This window comes from Varanus komodoensis, unplaced genomic scaffold (genome assembly GCF_004798865.1).
Source record: "Varanus komodoensis strain SLA01 unplaced genomic scaffold, ASM479886v1 scaffold68, whole genome shotgun sequence".
Classification (NCBI taxonomy): Eukaryota; Metazoa; Chordata; class Lepidosauria; order Squamata; family Varanidae; genus Varanus; species Varanus komodoensis.
This window is the reverse complement of record NW_025336321.1, coordinates 2,054,763-2,070,713: the sequence shown is the minus strand read 5'-3', so window position 1 is coordinate 2,070,713 and position 15,951 is coordinate 2,054,763. Positions and strand designations below refer to the sequence as shown.

At 43.9% G+C, this 15,951-nt stretch overlaps 1 protein-coding gene across 1 annotated transcript; it reads left to right on the top strand.

Annotated features, from left to right (window-relative positions):
* Nucleotides 1–12,130: 12,130 nt before the first annotated feature.
* On the top strand, nucleotides 12,131–14,681 carry HOXA13 (homeobox A13). The gene is made up of 2 exons (XM_044450764.1): nucleotides 12,131–12,845; nucleotides 14,437–14,681. The coding sequence occupies exons 1-2, from the start codon at nucleotides 12,131–12,133 to the stop codon at nucleotides 14,679–14,681; spliced, it is 960 nt and encodes a 319-aa protein (XP_044306699.1).
* The last annotated feature ends 1,270 nt before the right edge of the window (nucleotides 14,682–15,951 follow it).

The following is a 15,951-nucleotide window of genomic DNA, read 5'->3' as shown; positions in this document are numbered from 1 at the left end:
GGATTGCATCTTAAGAAACTTAACCTGGAAGGTATTTGTCTTAGAAAGCCTTTAAGTGTGCACTCCTAGACAGAAAAAGTCCTACAGTTCTCAAATTAAAGCAGCCAATTTGCAACATCCACCAGCATGCTGGGAGTTGCACAGGGTTGCACATTTTATCAATTTTTCACAATGGTAGCAATGAATTCTATAGCTTTCCACTTAGAAGAGGACATGGCATTGTAGCTTTAGCCAACGCCTCATTCCATACAGTTGATCAACCACATGGAGCACAGGTAAGCTAGGTAATTATAGGTAACCTAAATTGATTCACAGTTCTGAATCAACAGGTAGAAATGTGGTATTTCTATTCCTCTGGCTGCTTTTTGAGGTCCACTCCTTTTCCTGGTAGCTCTTCCCCTGGCCTATTTCATTCTTTTCCCTCATCATCAGCAAGCTGGTATTCACCCCATTCTTTTTCCCATCTGCTCTGAAAATACATTTCTTAGTCCACTGAGACTTGTAATATCTTTCCATAGAAGGCTCATAGTAGACCTAGGGTTAACTTATGCAACTGAAAGGAGGAGAACATGGCTGGCAGGACACAGCCCAAAAACCCTTTCTCTTCCTGGGTTTAAGAAAACTGTTCCAACCTATCTGCCCACCTTGCTCTCTCAGCAACAGAATCCATTTCTTTTATTTCCCAAATGCATACTTAAAGGCTCCACTCATAAAGAGATTATCATAGATGTGGAATCTAATTTTTACATTTTTAATCAGTCTACGTGTGGATTACTTAAGTCAAATGCTGATTGGCAAGAACTGCTGAAGTGCCTGGTCCTTAGGATCTGAGATGTATTAGTCATCAAGTCAGATCTATTGTCCATCCATTCTTCCTTCCTTCCATCTATGATGACTTTCCTGAAAACCTGCTTGCTCCTCTTAACCCCCTCCCCCCACCTTAAAGCTAATTGCTTTCCCGGTGCCAGGACCCTTTTCAAGTCTTAGTTTCCTTTGTGGGCTGTTGACAACACTGAGAAACTGTAAAAATACTGTTAGATCCCACCTCCATGAGATTTGATATATTAATACCATGCAAAATGGAGGCAATCTCTTGATGACCTGGAAGAAGCCCATACTATGTCAGCTGGTGACTCTAATTCCAATCTCCACCACATCCTTCTGCCAATATTTTATGCTTTTTGTGACAAATAAGTTATTGTTTTTGATTACATCAGCTTTCACCAGGAGTGGGCTATAGTGGTTGATCTGACATAACCTCCTTAGTCTCTAACATGAAATATTGAGAGAGAAAAAGACTTTTGAAAAGTGGATGAAAGGAAATAATTACTAGCAGGCTCTAAGAAGCTACCCCACAGTAAGAAATAAAGGGTGGGTATTCTATCTCTGGTACAACCACAGTGCAGGAGAGAAAGCTTTTTAGTAGGGTGCATGGAGAATATCTCTCTCCCACCAAACATGTGCCCATGCACACACCGCCTTTCATATTTTTGTGCTATAAAATTACTGACTGCATTTAACTCTAGGCTATCTGTTCTGTTCTGTTTTTTGTTTTTAGTTAATTATGTATGGTTATAAAAATGGTTAGGGGAAAAACTTCTTGAGATGTTGGCATGAATTCAACTGCTTTGGACTATTATGTGGAATAGAGCTGTTGGCCAAGTAGCCAACAAGAGACCTGTTGTTTAAATGGTTCTTCTCCCCACTATCTAAATAATAATCCATACAAGCAGTTTTCACCTACAGGGTATTTTATCCGACGCCACCATTTCTGATGAACTTGCAAAATGCAGAACTCATTCATTAGGAGTGCACAGGCCTTAAGCACCAAAAGGAATGAGGCATACTGGCAAGTCAGTGGGAAATTTTCAGCATGACATCTGCCACCATCATATTGAAGTTTACTGAAGGAAAGGGTACATTATAAACTGCAATCATAAAGTTAAAAATGGTCAATAATGAAATGGCCTCTAAGCTCAAGCAGCAACCCAGACCAGTATGATCACAATCCACCTTCTCAGTGGCTTTGTCATTAACCAAACTGGCTCAGCTCCAGAGACTTGTGTTGTCAAATGGATTGTTAGCAGAGATATCTAAAGGCAGCCATTTTGATTATTTTTATAGCAAAGGGAGGGGGACTTTGTCTGACTACCTATGTACTCGCTGTAGCAGCGTATTCTGCATTCCAATCTTACATGTCCACTTGAATTGCAACATTTTAGGAATCTTGCTGCTCCTAAATATTTAGTTGATCTTCCTTCCCTCATTCTCTGAATTGGAAGTTTGCTTTGGAGCTCAGCCAGGGAGTTTCTCCCAGTACACTTGTGGTAGTTGCAGGTCACCATGGGCAACATATTTATTTGAACATTTATATCCTGCCTTACTAAAATAAAATTGACCTTGAGGCAGCTTACAACAGAACCAACAATAAATACATTATTAATACAATTGCTTAATATATTAACAATACAAGAAATATGTTAGTGTCTGTCCCCAAGTTCCAGGGCTGTCAGACTTCATAGGCCAGGTGCCACACAAAGTACAACACTTTGCTGTACTTCAAACAGGCAGAAAGTGCGAGCTCAGTTGCGCTGACTTGCCAAAAAGCACTTGTGATCACCTGCCTTGGGTTCCTATTCTATCCATCCTAGCACAGGCCACTGAAAAAGTTATTCTTAAAGAGGCTTGATTAGCAGTCCAATATCAGGGGTCATGTTTTATATGGATAAGGTGCAACTCCAACATGGTGGTATCACCTAAAAACCATTATATTACCCAAAAATCAAGGTATGTGTTTCAAGGTAATATAGATACCTATCCTAGAAATATAGAGGGCAAGCCCTCATTGCATATTTAATTCAAAATGTACATGGTTTATAGTAGGCTGCAGTCCTGCAATAATTAAGCTATATAAATAGCAACATGGTTAATGGCTTCAAACAGCTTTGCTGTTGGTCGGATTGCAGCTGCTCTTCAGAGATTAAAGGTGAAAACTGATGCATATTCAGACAGAATGAAGGCCCACAGCTCCTCACATGGAGCTTGCTTGAGGGTGTTTTTGTCCAAGCACACCATAGGATGAAATTCAAAATCAATGGTGATATTTTAGCTACAAATCTTGCATTTATTTTGGCTTGTCTAATACTTTTCAGAACTCAAAAATATTCCACAATAATCTTAATAAAACAGATCCTTCCATTCCCAGTTATAGTAACTTTCAAAAATTATCTCTGCCTATGAGGTGGGTAAAATACACACAATACTGAGTCATACGAAATTAACATCTCTACCACAAAGTCAGTTTTGTGTTGCAACCTGGTTTCAGGGTGTTTATAAGCATTTAAGGCATTCCAGAAGAGGATTTGGTTGCTGTGTTTGTTTTTATCATGTTTGATGATGAGGATATGGCAATAGTTCCTGTGAACCATTAGTCTCCCTAGGTCATTACAAGAACTGAACATGCAGATTAAGTCACAACACTTCTGAACATTCCCTGTCTCATTATTTTTTATAGAAATATGGTTGCCTCCAGCAAAGTCTTACATCAGAAGGTCACAAATTTTAAATTCCTGTTTATTAAAGCAATAACTCTTTGAAGGGATTATTTGGAATTTAAAGAACTTATTGCCAGTGCAATCCAAGTCATGTATACACAGAAGGAAGGGTTCTGAGGTCAATGTGACTTGCTGCCAGGTAAATCTGCACACAGGATTGGACTCTTATTTGTGTTCAGGTTAGAAATACTGGGAATAGCATGTGTACCATGTTCAAAAGTTTAATATGCATCACCAGCTCTTTCTTCCTGATCCTTAAACTGAAAATTAATTTCACTGAAATTTCTTTGTAGCCTATTGGGGTTTCTTCCAAGGAAAGATATTTTGGAGCAACATAAAATTGTATTACACTGGCAGGATGTATTTATTTATTTATTTATTTATTTAATTTCTACCCTGCCTTTCTACCCAAAAATGGCACTCAAGGTGGCTTACAAAACAATGCAAAATAGACAGGTGAAACCATTACTTCCAAACAATACTGTTTATTTCAATAGAATTGAATGCATTCAACATAATGACACGGTTGATACACTTTACTAGAGAGCATGAAATATTTATACCTGAGTAATAATATGGAGACAATTCTGTTTGTGAACCTTAATTTATATGGAATATAATTCACTAAGAATTTGTATGTATCCCATCAAAATGAATGTATGGGTTTCTAAATTTTATGAGATTTGACAGGAGACTTTCCAAAAGATGCTGCCACATCACTTTCATTCACCTTATGCTTTTAGGGATAAGACGGTCCGAATAACTAAGCAGGGTTCTGGTCCTAAAAAACTGAACTTGGAAGCAAGTTCCTCTGAATATTATTTTCCAGCTGACTGCAATCCAAAGCATGTCTTATCAGAACTGTCCCATTGAATTCAATGGGTCTTACTTTCAGAAAAGCGTGGATAGAATTGTCACCCAAGTGTGTGTGTTGGTTGAAAGCCAAATCAATCAAAAGGTCTTGGTATCTCTCAGTTCTAGAATCAAATGTGTATGGTGTGGAACATGCACAAGAAATATTTAATCTACCGAACAATACTTACCCACTAAACTAAGGTTGCTTGGACCTAGCCACCCAATAGTTTCTAGCCAACTTTTTAAAAAGTGGATTTTTATGGTGGTCTCATACATCCTCACAGTAGCTCAATGAAGTAAGTCCCATTTTTTGTCCCGTTTCAGTGGGGGCAGCGTGGAGGGGGGGGGGCTCCTCTGGAATAGCTTTCTCATGCCAAATTCCCAGTGCAACTCCCTCAGTTTGCTTCCTTCAAGACTCTCCCCAGCTGAAGCCAAGCCTAATTGCGCGGAAGACGCCTTCCTTTCCAGATGTGTTGGACTACAGTGCCCACCATTCCCAACACATCTGGGGGGCCCCGGACTGGGGGAGGCGGCACTAGAGGAAACGTGGTCCTTCCTGCCTCCCCAGCAGCCACACCAACGACTCTGTGCGTTTCCCCCACGGGCCCCACAGCCGCCCCGGTGCGAGACCATCCAGTGCGGGACAGTGGCGGGGAAGGAGAAGTAGGAGAAAGATTTGGGGCAAGCCTGCCTGGGGAAAGAGCGATCCTGAAGGCCCGGCTTTGCCTTTGGCGAGGAAGCTGCCTCCTGCGCCCCTGGGAGGCACTGCTCACGTCTTGAGCCAGACGCGCTGAGCGCCCTGCGCCGCCCGGTCTTCCAACGGCGGTGGGAGAAAGCGGGGATCCCCGTGCGAGCGCCCTCGCCCAGTAGCGGCTTCATTTCGGGCGCATGACCCGTGAGGCTACTTCCGAGCCTTCCAGCTCTGTCGTAGCAACCGCCACAATGCGTCCCCCGGTGTTGGAAAACTATAAATTAAGCCCCAACGTGGGCTTGGGAAATGCATGTTACCCAAGCAGCCTCCACGTCCCGCATATCAAAAGGATGGATCTACTCTCAAAGGGCGCTCAGGCTTGGGATTATGACCCAACAACGGATTTTCTTTCCCCCTGGCTACTGAGAAGAGTAGCTGTGGCTGCTGTCCCAGTTTCCATAATCCTGGAGTAAAGCTGGTAGGTTTAGCCAGATTCTCGCGTGAAGCCCCCGTTTCGTGAGAGAAGCGGACAACCTTCACCTACTTCAGCGCAGGGTTCCTGGCTGTTAGCGTTGCGCTGCGCTGCCCTCCCTCCTTAAACAGCTCTTTATTGGGAATATTGACAAAATAGGGGAGGTGTATTCTGCTGTGAAGAAGGAAATGAGGCTGACCTACCCCTATTATTAAAATCACCGGGGAAAATAACCGTCAAATAGACTACAGCCCACTTATATGATTAAATAACAAACAGAAGTCAAAGCCCGGTTGTTCTTGAGTTTTGAGTTAAGAGTTTTCAAGAAAACCTCTTCCGAGGTCTCAAAACCCAAAGCAAAACGAAGACCGTAGGAGAACATGTTGGTTTCAGAATCACCTCAAAAACATGCAGAAGCGTTCAGGGACCACGGTAACGCACACTGCGATTCTGCTCGTGTTTACTCAGAAGTAAGTCAGTGTACTCAACGGGATTTCCTCTCTAGTAAATTTGCTTGAAGATTCTAGCCTACGTCTTTCTTCGGTTGCAGAGCAATTCGGATAGGACTTTCTTTAACCGCAAAGGCATTGAAAGAAGGCTGTGTTTAAAAAAAAAAGGCCCAGGAAGCTAGTGCTCATGTCTTATAAATGGATCTCCCCTCTGCCCACATATACTTTCTTTCCTCTTTTTTCTGAAATATACTAAAATATTACAATGAGCCAGTGGCTCAGGAAGAAGAAGTACTCTGAATGTATCTGTAACAATAGAGCTTGTAATCATGTGGTAGCAGTTAAGGCATGCTCCAGACAAAAATAAGGGGGGGAAATTACCAGCTGCCAGAGATCACTGTATCCTAGGGTAATTTGGTTTTTCCAAACAGTGGTTAGTTACCAACAAAAATAAAATTAAAATATGATAGGATTATACCATCAATGTGTCCCTTGATGGTCAATGTGTATTATATATAGTCTGTAGAAATATATTCCAGGCCACTCTAAAAGTTGTGTGTGTGGGGGGGTGTTAAATCATGTTTTTCTTCTTTCCTTTCCCCTTCCCATAAGATGCTGATGATAAAATATTCGCTTGAGGAGACTACACGGTGTGGATTGATCAAATGTCCACTTTGCACTTCGAATCCAAGAAAATTCTTAGCACACATAATTACTGCTTATCACCGTATTATAAAGTATTGTATCCTTTCATGTAATGCAATACACATATTCGTGTGTGTGCATGTGTCTCAAGCAAGAACCACTTTCACCATTTCAGCACAGGGAATCGTATATTTCTGACTGCACACGCACAGCACTCTTCCCCACTTCTTAAATTCTCAGATTCCTGGGAGGATCCACTAGAAATTGTGGAAAGACGATAAAAGGTTTGACAGAAGTCTATACTGTAAACATATACTGTACTTACACAATAGGCACTGAGTCATCTCCAGTCTGACTTTGATTCATTTTATGTTTCCTGAATAGAGGATTCAGAAAATACCAGGTTTTTACATCACTGAGCCAAAAAAACAAATAAATAAAATAAAGTTTTGCAGTAGTTTTAAAGTTTACTCCCTCCTTCCCAGCTTGTATGTGGGTTATTGCAATATTTGTTTCTCATGTCAAAGGGGAATGCACTTTAGAAGGGTTTAATCTCCGCACAAGTCTTCGTGAAGCTTACCCTCTTAAACATTTGCTTTTGAAAATCCTTCTTATTTTCCAATTATCTCAACACAACAAAACCCAGCACTCAGTGGGAGAGGGGGAGTTAGGATGTCCAGCAAATGTTGCTCGTAAAGCTGTTTAATTACATTAGAAACACATGAATATCCTCAGATTGCAAAGTGTCCTTAAAACTAGCTCAGGAATGTTGATGTTGACAAAATGGTAGAAGGAGCAGACCTCCTCCCAAATAATGGGATGGCAGGTAAATTGAATTTTCTCATGGAAATCAAATACAATTGTTGTGTTTTTCCTACTATCAGCCTGCTCTTAATTGCTCCCTTAATTACTGAGAACTGAATTAATAAGAAACTAGAGGGTTACATCCTTCTGTGGATTAAATGAAAGCTAATGTTTATTTTCAATAAAGTACTATATATAGTGTTTAAAATATACGAATGCTATTAATCATGATGATGTGGAAATTATGTGAGGAAGCCAACATTAATTAGAATGAATCCGTTATGCCACCAACATAGGAAGGTTAGGACATCACATAATGCCCTCAGTCCAGAGGAATTCGAATTCAGTCCTCTTTCTCTTGGATCCAGTGGCAGAACCCCAATATTTTTTAATGGAGCTGGCCTGCCTAACTGAAAGCTGTGATTCTTTACCCACATAGCTGGGAGTAAATCCCATTGAAGTCAATGGGGCTCATTTTTGAACTATGGGGTTCTATGGAAAATCTTCCTGAGATAAATAGAGATGGTTTTCTCTGGAGGGAGGTCATAAAATGCATTTATGTACACACTTACCCAAAAGTAAGCCTGATCAGAGTTATCTATTTTCTGTACCAGCCAATGGTGACTCTCTCTGGGTGGTTTACGACAAAAGTAGTAAACTCAGTGTTATGCGTCCATAGTTTCTTTTGTGTACAGTTTTGATACTGTGCCTTCAGCAAGCCCATCTTCTCCAGCGTGCAGATATTTTCTAAGTGACAATGCCTCTGGATGGGTGGAGGGGCAGGCTGGAATGTTGCTAATGAGAAAAGCTGAAGAATACTCTGGAACAACAGGTAAAAGGGGATGCCCCTCCTATCTGTCCCCTCATGCTTTAAAAGTTGTCTTCACTGATCTTTCTAGAGGGGGTGCAAGGCCGATTACTTTTTTTTTTTTAAGACCCTTGGACTCTCCTGGATAACTATAATGAGTGATTCCATATTGTTTTGTTTATTCTCTCACATGATTGAATTGGGGTCAATAGGTTTCCGTTTTTGCTTATATGCTGATTCCATTGAGTCCAGCTGATTTTTTTTATGTTGTCTTATCTTTTTACCTTTATGGAGAATTAGCCAGGATTCATGGGAGACGAATTAGCATTCTCACAATTGCTGGACAGGGTTTATCTGGATTTGTGTGCGATTCTGGAAGATAGTAGTCATTGGCACGTATCTGTCACATTGTTAGGCCCCAGATTAAGAGGGACAACGTCCTGACTGTCTTGGATCAGCAGGCAAGTTTTGATTATACATTCCACAGATACAGAAGAGATGAAGCGTCTAAGGGGGTGGAGACTATTTACATTTGGCTATATGCTTCCTGTAGAATGAATATCCACAGTAAAAGAAGAGAAAATCAATTCTATTTATCCTTTATCTAGTATAGATAGGTGGTATCCAATTTTAGTCTTACTCAGAGTAGACCCATTGAAATGAATTGGCAGTCTTATCTGATAATACTGAATGTCAGCACATGACAATTGTAGTGAACAGCAGGCGTGTACAAAATACACCAGCCTGTTTGTCCTCAAATATCTACATTCTATCTAGCTCGACTGGTGGCTATCCTTAAAGAGTTTGCCTTTAGGAAAGGGAAAAGGGTTTCCAGCGGTTTTGCCTAGTACGAGGGAGAAGAACAGCTTGTTCAAAGGACAAGAGAGAATAAGCCAACGGTTTATATTCACACTGCGATCATGATCAACCCTCCAAGGTTTTTCCGTTGGAGTGAAGACTGTATTTAGCTCCTCCTGTGGTAGTTTAGACCAAGCAAAGCCAACATTTGACCACAGTTTAACATGTGCCCTTGATCCAAATGCTTCATTTGCTATCTTTCTATGTGGAATTTTAAACTGAGCACACTGGACACTTTCCTTGGCTCCTCATTCACAGGATTGTGCCCATTGTTAGTCTCGCAACCCATTCATTTTAATGGATTTACTCTAAATAGGTGGAATACAAGTTACAGTCTCCAATAACTGGTGGAAAAAACTTTGCATGGACCAAAAAAAAAAAAAAAAGACAACACCACCCTATTGTATGAGTATTGCATTCTTCCTTTCAAACTTATCTGAATATGAGAGATGGAGGAAGTCTTTAGGAAGGAGGTTCATTCTTTATCAGCTTAATGTATCTGGAAGGGTAGAAATTAGATGCTTCAGTTTTGAAATCTACGTCCACCAAAAGGTGGCCTATCTAGGAGCAGGGGTGGAGTGTGGTGAAAGCAGTGAGTATTTCATATAAACTATAATCTCATTTCTCTCACACACACGCCCTTTTGTTGTGCTAAGTGCTGAAGAAAAGCCCAGCAAGTTGGCAGAAACAGGGCACCAGGTGCCCATTTCAGCCTGGTGGTGATGAGGAGGGAGGCCTGCTTCACACACACACCTCCCCCCCCAGGAACCACATTTTCATACAGCTTCTCCACAACTTGAGGAAATAGCTCTTTGCTTGGACGGTGAAGTCAGAGAAGTGTGTGTGTGCGCGCAGGGGGCGGGAGGGGGGAGATGATATGAGGATGGGTGGGAAGGAAGAGAGAAGTTAGGAAAAGTACTCCGTGGCTCATCAGACAGGCTCCTCAGGCTCTGAACAATGCTTCTGACTGGCTAGACTGCAACGTTCACCTTGACCTTGGCCTCTAGTCGCGTCTAACCTGCGCGTAAAGCAGCACTGCCCCTGCTGGGGCGAGTGGATGAGCAGCTGGAGTGGGGGCGAACCAGTCGTGCGAGAGGAGCTGCGGTTTGGCCCCGCTGCGCTGCGTTGTTTAAGAATGAGATCCCCAAAAGGAAAGGGAGGGAGGAGGAAGGAATCTTCCCACCCCGCGGCCAAATAATGGAAAGATTTCGAAGGCCACGTTTCCTCCTAAAGGCTGAAACCCGGAGGAAGGGGCTGGGGGGCAGGGAGAAATGAAAATATGCTAGGAATAAATATTTGCCTTTGGCGATGAGAAGGAATGCGGAAAAGACCATCCAGGAGGAGGCTGGGGCTGCAGAGGAAGGGAGCCCTTTATTGGCTGCCATTAAGATCATTCGCTGAAATATTGTTTAGTGACAAGGGTCCCCTGTATCGCATACCATTCTCAGCAAAGAGCCCGGGCTTGCCGGACTGGTGGACAGGCGAACTGACAGATCTGTTCCTTCCTTGACATACAAGGAAAACGATAGGTCGTCAAACAATGCACGATTTAGAATTCCACCCTTGTAGCACTGCAGCGAAAACAATGTTGCAATGCCCAGCACTAGCACAATAGTTCATAAATACCTGTCAAGTGTGCCTCAGAGAAACGAGCGGTTTTTAAAGCAACTTTCATTCATTCTTTGCGGCAAGAGAGCAATAAATCTCTAATTTCCACTATTACCTTGAATTCTTTCTTATTTTGCACAACTGATGCATATCCTTCTGCTATAATATCTGTATCATACCCGCTGTATACTGTTGTTTCTCCATAAAGTGTGTGCACATACACATGCATGCACGCACGCAAGTCATGCTAAACTTTTTAATATCAAGGGAATATCCACTTCAAGGCTGCAATCCTATACCAATTTAACCTGGGAATAAGCCCATTGAACTCAATCGGACAGGCTTCTGAATAGATGTTAGAGCATTACACCATGAATCCTAGTATATGTGATTCCATTCAGGAAATCGGTGAAAGGGGCATCATTATTAATATTATGGAGCCCCTATAGACAATAAATAATCCCATCCAATATATTTTATAGTCCGGGATGATTCAAGCAAAAATTGTAGGCTGCTCGTTTTATTGTTGCTATAATAATGTAGTGAGGTTGATTCATTTCTGTGGACTACTTAACCCTTTCTCTTCCAAACCCTGTAAGTGCGAATCTTTTGCCTGCATTCCCTAATCACCTTCTCTGTGTTAGATACGTTTGTGCAAAAGAGACCAAAATCGTTCTAAATACTCTTTGAAATAAATTACGTGAAGCAACCTGGATTGGTCAGGAGAAGGTGTATGAGATCAGGCGTTGACAAAACAATATCAGACTCCCTTGGTTTGGGAAAAAGGTGTTTGGACCACATTATGGTACACACAGATTCAATAGGAATAAAGGTGGGTGATTGTGCCGTCCAGTCCTATCACATGCGAAAACAGAAATCTCAGTGTATTGAAGGGGTGGCCTGCAAAAGAAAAAGAAAGCCCCCTCCAAGCGCCCCCAACAACCATCCGTTGATCCGCAAGAGCAATTCGGAAAGTCCTACTAAAGCCGTGGATAATTTCCTACGGGCAGCGCAGCGTGGGGAGGAGGACGGGGGAGCATCCGCACTTGGGCGAGAGGAAATACCTGTTCTTCGTTTGCACCCCGGTTCGCGCCCGGCTTGCCGCGCAAAGCCGCGAGTGGAAGGGGCAGCCCGCGCGCGCCAGGGCCATCCGCTGCAGGACTTCCAGCCCCTGCGCGATTAGGACATTATTTAATTATCTGCACTTTATTCCTCAGATGTTTATCAGCTGCTTTGCATATCACGTGGGCCAGGGCGGGCCAATGAGCGCCGGCCTGGCGCGACACTGGCGCGTCAGCCCTGGTCAAGTCCGGGAGATTTAGTATCTCTTTTTTCAGTCTTTGGGGCTTTTAAAAAAGAGCCACTAGTCTCAATGCGGATCGGGCTATGACAGCCTCCGTGCTCCTCCATCCCCGCTGGATCGAGCCCGTCATGTTCCTCTACGACAACAGCCTGGAGGAGATCAACAAGAACATGGAAGCCGGCTTCCACGCGGCGGCGGCGGCGGCGGCGGCGGGCACCAACTTCGTGTCGGCCAACCAGTGCCGGAACCTGATGGCGCACCCCGCTTCGCTGGCCGGCCCGGGCAGCGCCGCCGCCTACACGTCGAGCGAGGCGCCCGCCGCGGCCGGCATGGCCGAGCCCGCGGCCGCTGTCAAGCAGTGCAGCCCCTGCTCGGCCGCCGTGCAGAGCCCCCCGGGCCCCGCCGCCCTGCCCTACGGCTACTTCGGCAGCGGCTACTTCCCCTGCGGCATGAACCACCACCACAACGCCTCCCTCAAGTCCTGCGCCCAGCCCACCTCCGCCTTCGCCGACAAGTACATGGACACGTCGGTGGCCGGCGGCGGCGGCGGCGAAGACTTCACGGCGCGCGCCAAGGAGTTCGCCTTCTACCAGGGCTACGCCGCCGGACCCTACCAGCCCGTGCCGGGCTACCTGGATATGCCCGTGGTGCCCGCCCTCGGAGGCCGCGGCGAGCCCCGGCACGACTCCGTGCTGGACGGCTACCAGCCCTGGGCCATCACCAATGGCTGGAACGGGCAGGTCTACTGCCCCAAGGAGCAGAACCAGCCGCCCCACCTCTGGAAGTCCACCCTCCCGGGTAATGCACCTGCGTGGCCTGCCCTCCCTCCAGTGCCGCAGCCCCTGCCCTCCCCCTGGGCGCCCTTCCCCCGAATCCACCGGCCCTTTCCGAGCAGGAACGCGGTCGCTTCGCTGGGCGTCGTGTTAGGCCCCTTAGGATCGCTTCTTCTACGACATCATCCACCCGGGACGGGTTCTTCTCCCTGTAGCACCGGCGCTTGGCTGGCGAGGCTGGCTGCTGGCTTATTGTACAGTGCAACCCTCGACAGAGCTCTGCTCCGCCTAAGCCCCATTGAGTTCAATGAGACTGACTTCTGGTTGAACCTGTAAAGGCTTGCAGCCTTCCCATAGGGCCAGTCCTCCTAGAAAGGAGCTGGGTGTCTTCTCTGCACTCCTACCTGCCCTTCTCACAGAAGGAGAGCTCTCGCTGCTGCTGCTGCTGCTCTCATTCGTACGACGTGTCGACCTGTTTGAGTCGGGCACTGTTGACTTTCACCCATGTGTGAAAGGCAAGCTCCACGGGAAACGGTGGGATCCCGTGGCAAGCCCAATACCCGCCTCAGGTCGCGGTGGCGCCCTCCGTCTCCTTAGAAAGAACGCTCCGCTTTGTCCTTCCTCCTCATCCTCTCCAGCAATGCTTGGAAGTAGTCTGCTTTCCCGTATTAATGTATCTCTACCTCGCTCGTGTCTTCAGGACAGGGCGCAATAATCAGTGCTTTCACACTCTTATTCCCGAACCTCTCTTTATATCAACCAGCCTTGCAATAATACGGTTGGGTCTATGAACGACAGATCCGCCCTTCTTGGTGCCCCTTCTTGCAGGCTACCATCAGCCATCTTACTTCTAAGACGGCCTCCGCCTTTGGCCACAGAATAGAACTTGACTCATCGCGCCGCTTTCTCCCCCTGTCGCGCTGGCTTCCCCCTGAGCGGGCCTGTGTGGGCTGCCCGGGCATCCGTGCCCTGGACGACGCTCCCTCCCGGGACAGTGAGAATGTTGCTCCTGCGCTCCGCGGTGCGAGGAGCCCTCCCGCTTCGAGCCAGGCTTCTCCTTCGCAGTGGCGTTGTGGCCAAGTCCCTTCAAGCCCCGGTCCTTCTGCTGCGATACCAAAACGAGTTGCGGATGGTCTTAGCTCTGTGCGGCTCGCAGGAACTGGTGTAGGGCAGATGCATGCTTGGTTTTGTTCTCCGTTCCACCATGTGGGCTAGCAGAGAGAATATTAAGTACTCCCGGTGAACAGACATTTTCCACCAATGCTTCAGTTTGCATATTCCGTAGTTTATTCTAACTGTGCATGATATTCCTAGAACTTTTTAATATGAAATACTTAGCAGTTTGCAGTAGCAAAGGGCTATAAATGGTAGATAAGGCTGGATGATAACGGGGGTGGTGATTTATTTATTTTATTTCTATATCTTGACCCCCTAGTGCTAGCGCTTTCTTTTCAACAGGATGAACTTTATCACTTAGAAACCAGGCTCGACCTGTTGAACGAAGCACTTGTTAGTGTCACTCTTCTTGAAAGGTGAAAAAAGAGTGATCATTTGGGAAATTGATGACAATTTAAGAACAATCAGGCTCACCTTCCTGTTTTGATTTTCTGTTCTAGATGTTGTTTCGCATCCCTCAGATGCCAACTCCTACAGGCGTGGGAGAAAGAAACGAGTGCCGTACACCAAAGTACAGTTAAAAGAACTCGAAAGGGAATATGCTACAAATAAATTCATTACCAAGGACAAGCGGAGGAGGATATCAGCCACTACAAATCTCTCAGAGAGGCAGGTCACAATTTGGTTCCAAAACAGAAGGGTGAAAGAAAAAAAAGTCATCAACAAATTGAAGACTACAAGTTAATGGATTAAATGGAAACGCAACTGCCCAAAGGCATAAAAACTTTTTTGTCCAGATTAAAATAATAATATTAATAATAATAATAATTAAAAAGACAAGACAATGAACGTCGTCTTTCACAAGAACTCTGTGTCTTTGGAATTATGGCTTTTTTAAAAAAAAAAGTATGGGTATTAGACATGTTTTAAGACTGACAGTCATCCCAAAATCTGAAAGAGGCCATTGCAATGACTGACTTCTAGAGTCCAAATGCCCAAAACAGAGATATTTCAGTTTCATTTTTTTAAAAAGATATGCATTTTTGTTGAAAAGCATGTAAGTATTACTGTGACTATTCTAAGACACTATTTAGGACTAAAACCTGAAAGATTTTTTTGACAACACACACACTTTGCAATTCAATTTCTTACATTGTTATCTAAAAAGCATGCTGAATGGTTGCTCAGGTAAACATGGCACAGAAAAAAGTACAGTTACTATACGTTTAAGCAATATATTCAATTTTTTAAAGGAAGGTATCAAATAACAATTTCAAAGATCGCAATAATGAAGGAACCTCTATCGAGGACACTTCTTGAAAGGAAACAAAAAGCAACCTAAACTCCAGGAGACACCTTTTCTTGGAAATAGCCTTACACTGCAATCCTATGATCGTTTACTCAGAAGTAAGTCTCTCTGTGTTGAATGGGACTCACTCCCTGGTAACGGTGCATAGAATTGCAACCTTGGTTTATTTTTCAGTAGCTTATTTCTTGATAGCCAAATTCAATGAGTATAATGAGTAGTCCAGGGATCTTCCAGAGGACTCTGCAGCTTTTCAACTTCAGTGATATTAGTTAGTTATCAAATGGTGTAAATCCCCAAGATTATTTAAAACATATGAAACCTGAATAGAAAAGGCAGACAAGCATTATCATTGTGTTATTAGAGAAACCCCTTTCTAGGGGACAACTATCTCAAAGAACTCCAAGGAAAAGCTTTATTTTGCTTCCCAGAGATATTTTGTTGTCTTATGTTCTATATTTTGATCTATGAGTAATTAGTCATTTTCCATCTTTTTTTTTTTTTCAGTTAAGAGGCCGCATTAGAAAGTGTAGGAATTCATTTTACAGCCTTTAAAAAAAACAAATCAATCAGTTATTTCAATCAGCACATTATTTTTTTCCTGTTCACTAGAAGATGCTATCTTGTAAATAATAAAAAATCAGCACACTGTGAAAATGTATTTGTGCACCCTCTTTTTTATATTTTTACTGAAAATGAAAATCTAAGA

Excerpts from the sequence above, each read along its gene's own strand:
- HOXA13 (XM_044450764.1), top strand. The coding sequence starts at position 12,131 with ATGACAGCCTCCGTGCTCCTCCATCCCCGCTGGATCGAGCCCGTCATG. Across the intron at positions 12,846-14,436 it reads CTGGAAGTCCACCCTCCCGG|ATGTTGTTTCGCATCCCTCA; the intron begins GTAATGCACCTG and ends TTTCTGTTCTAG.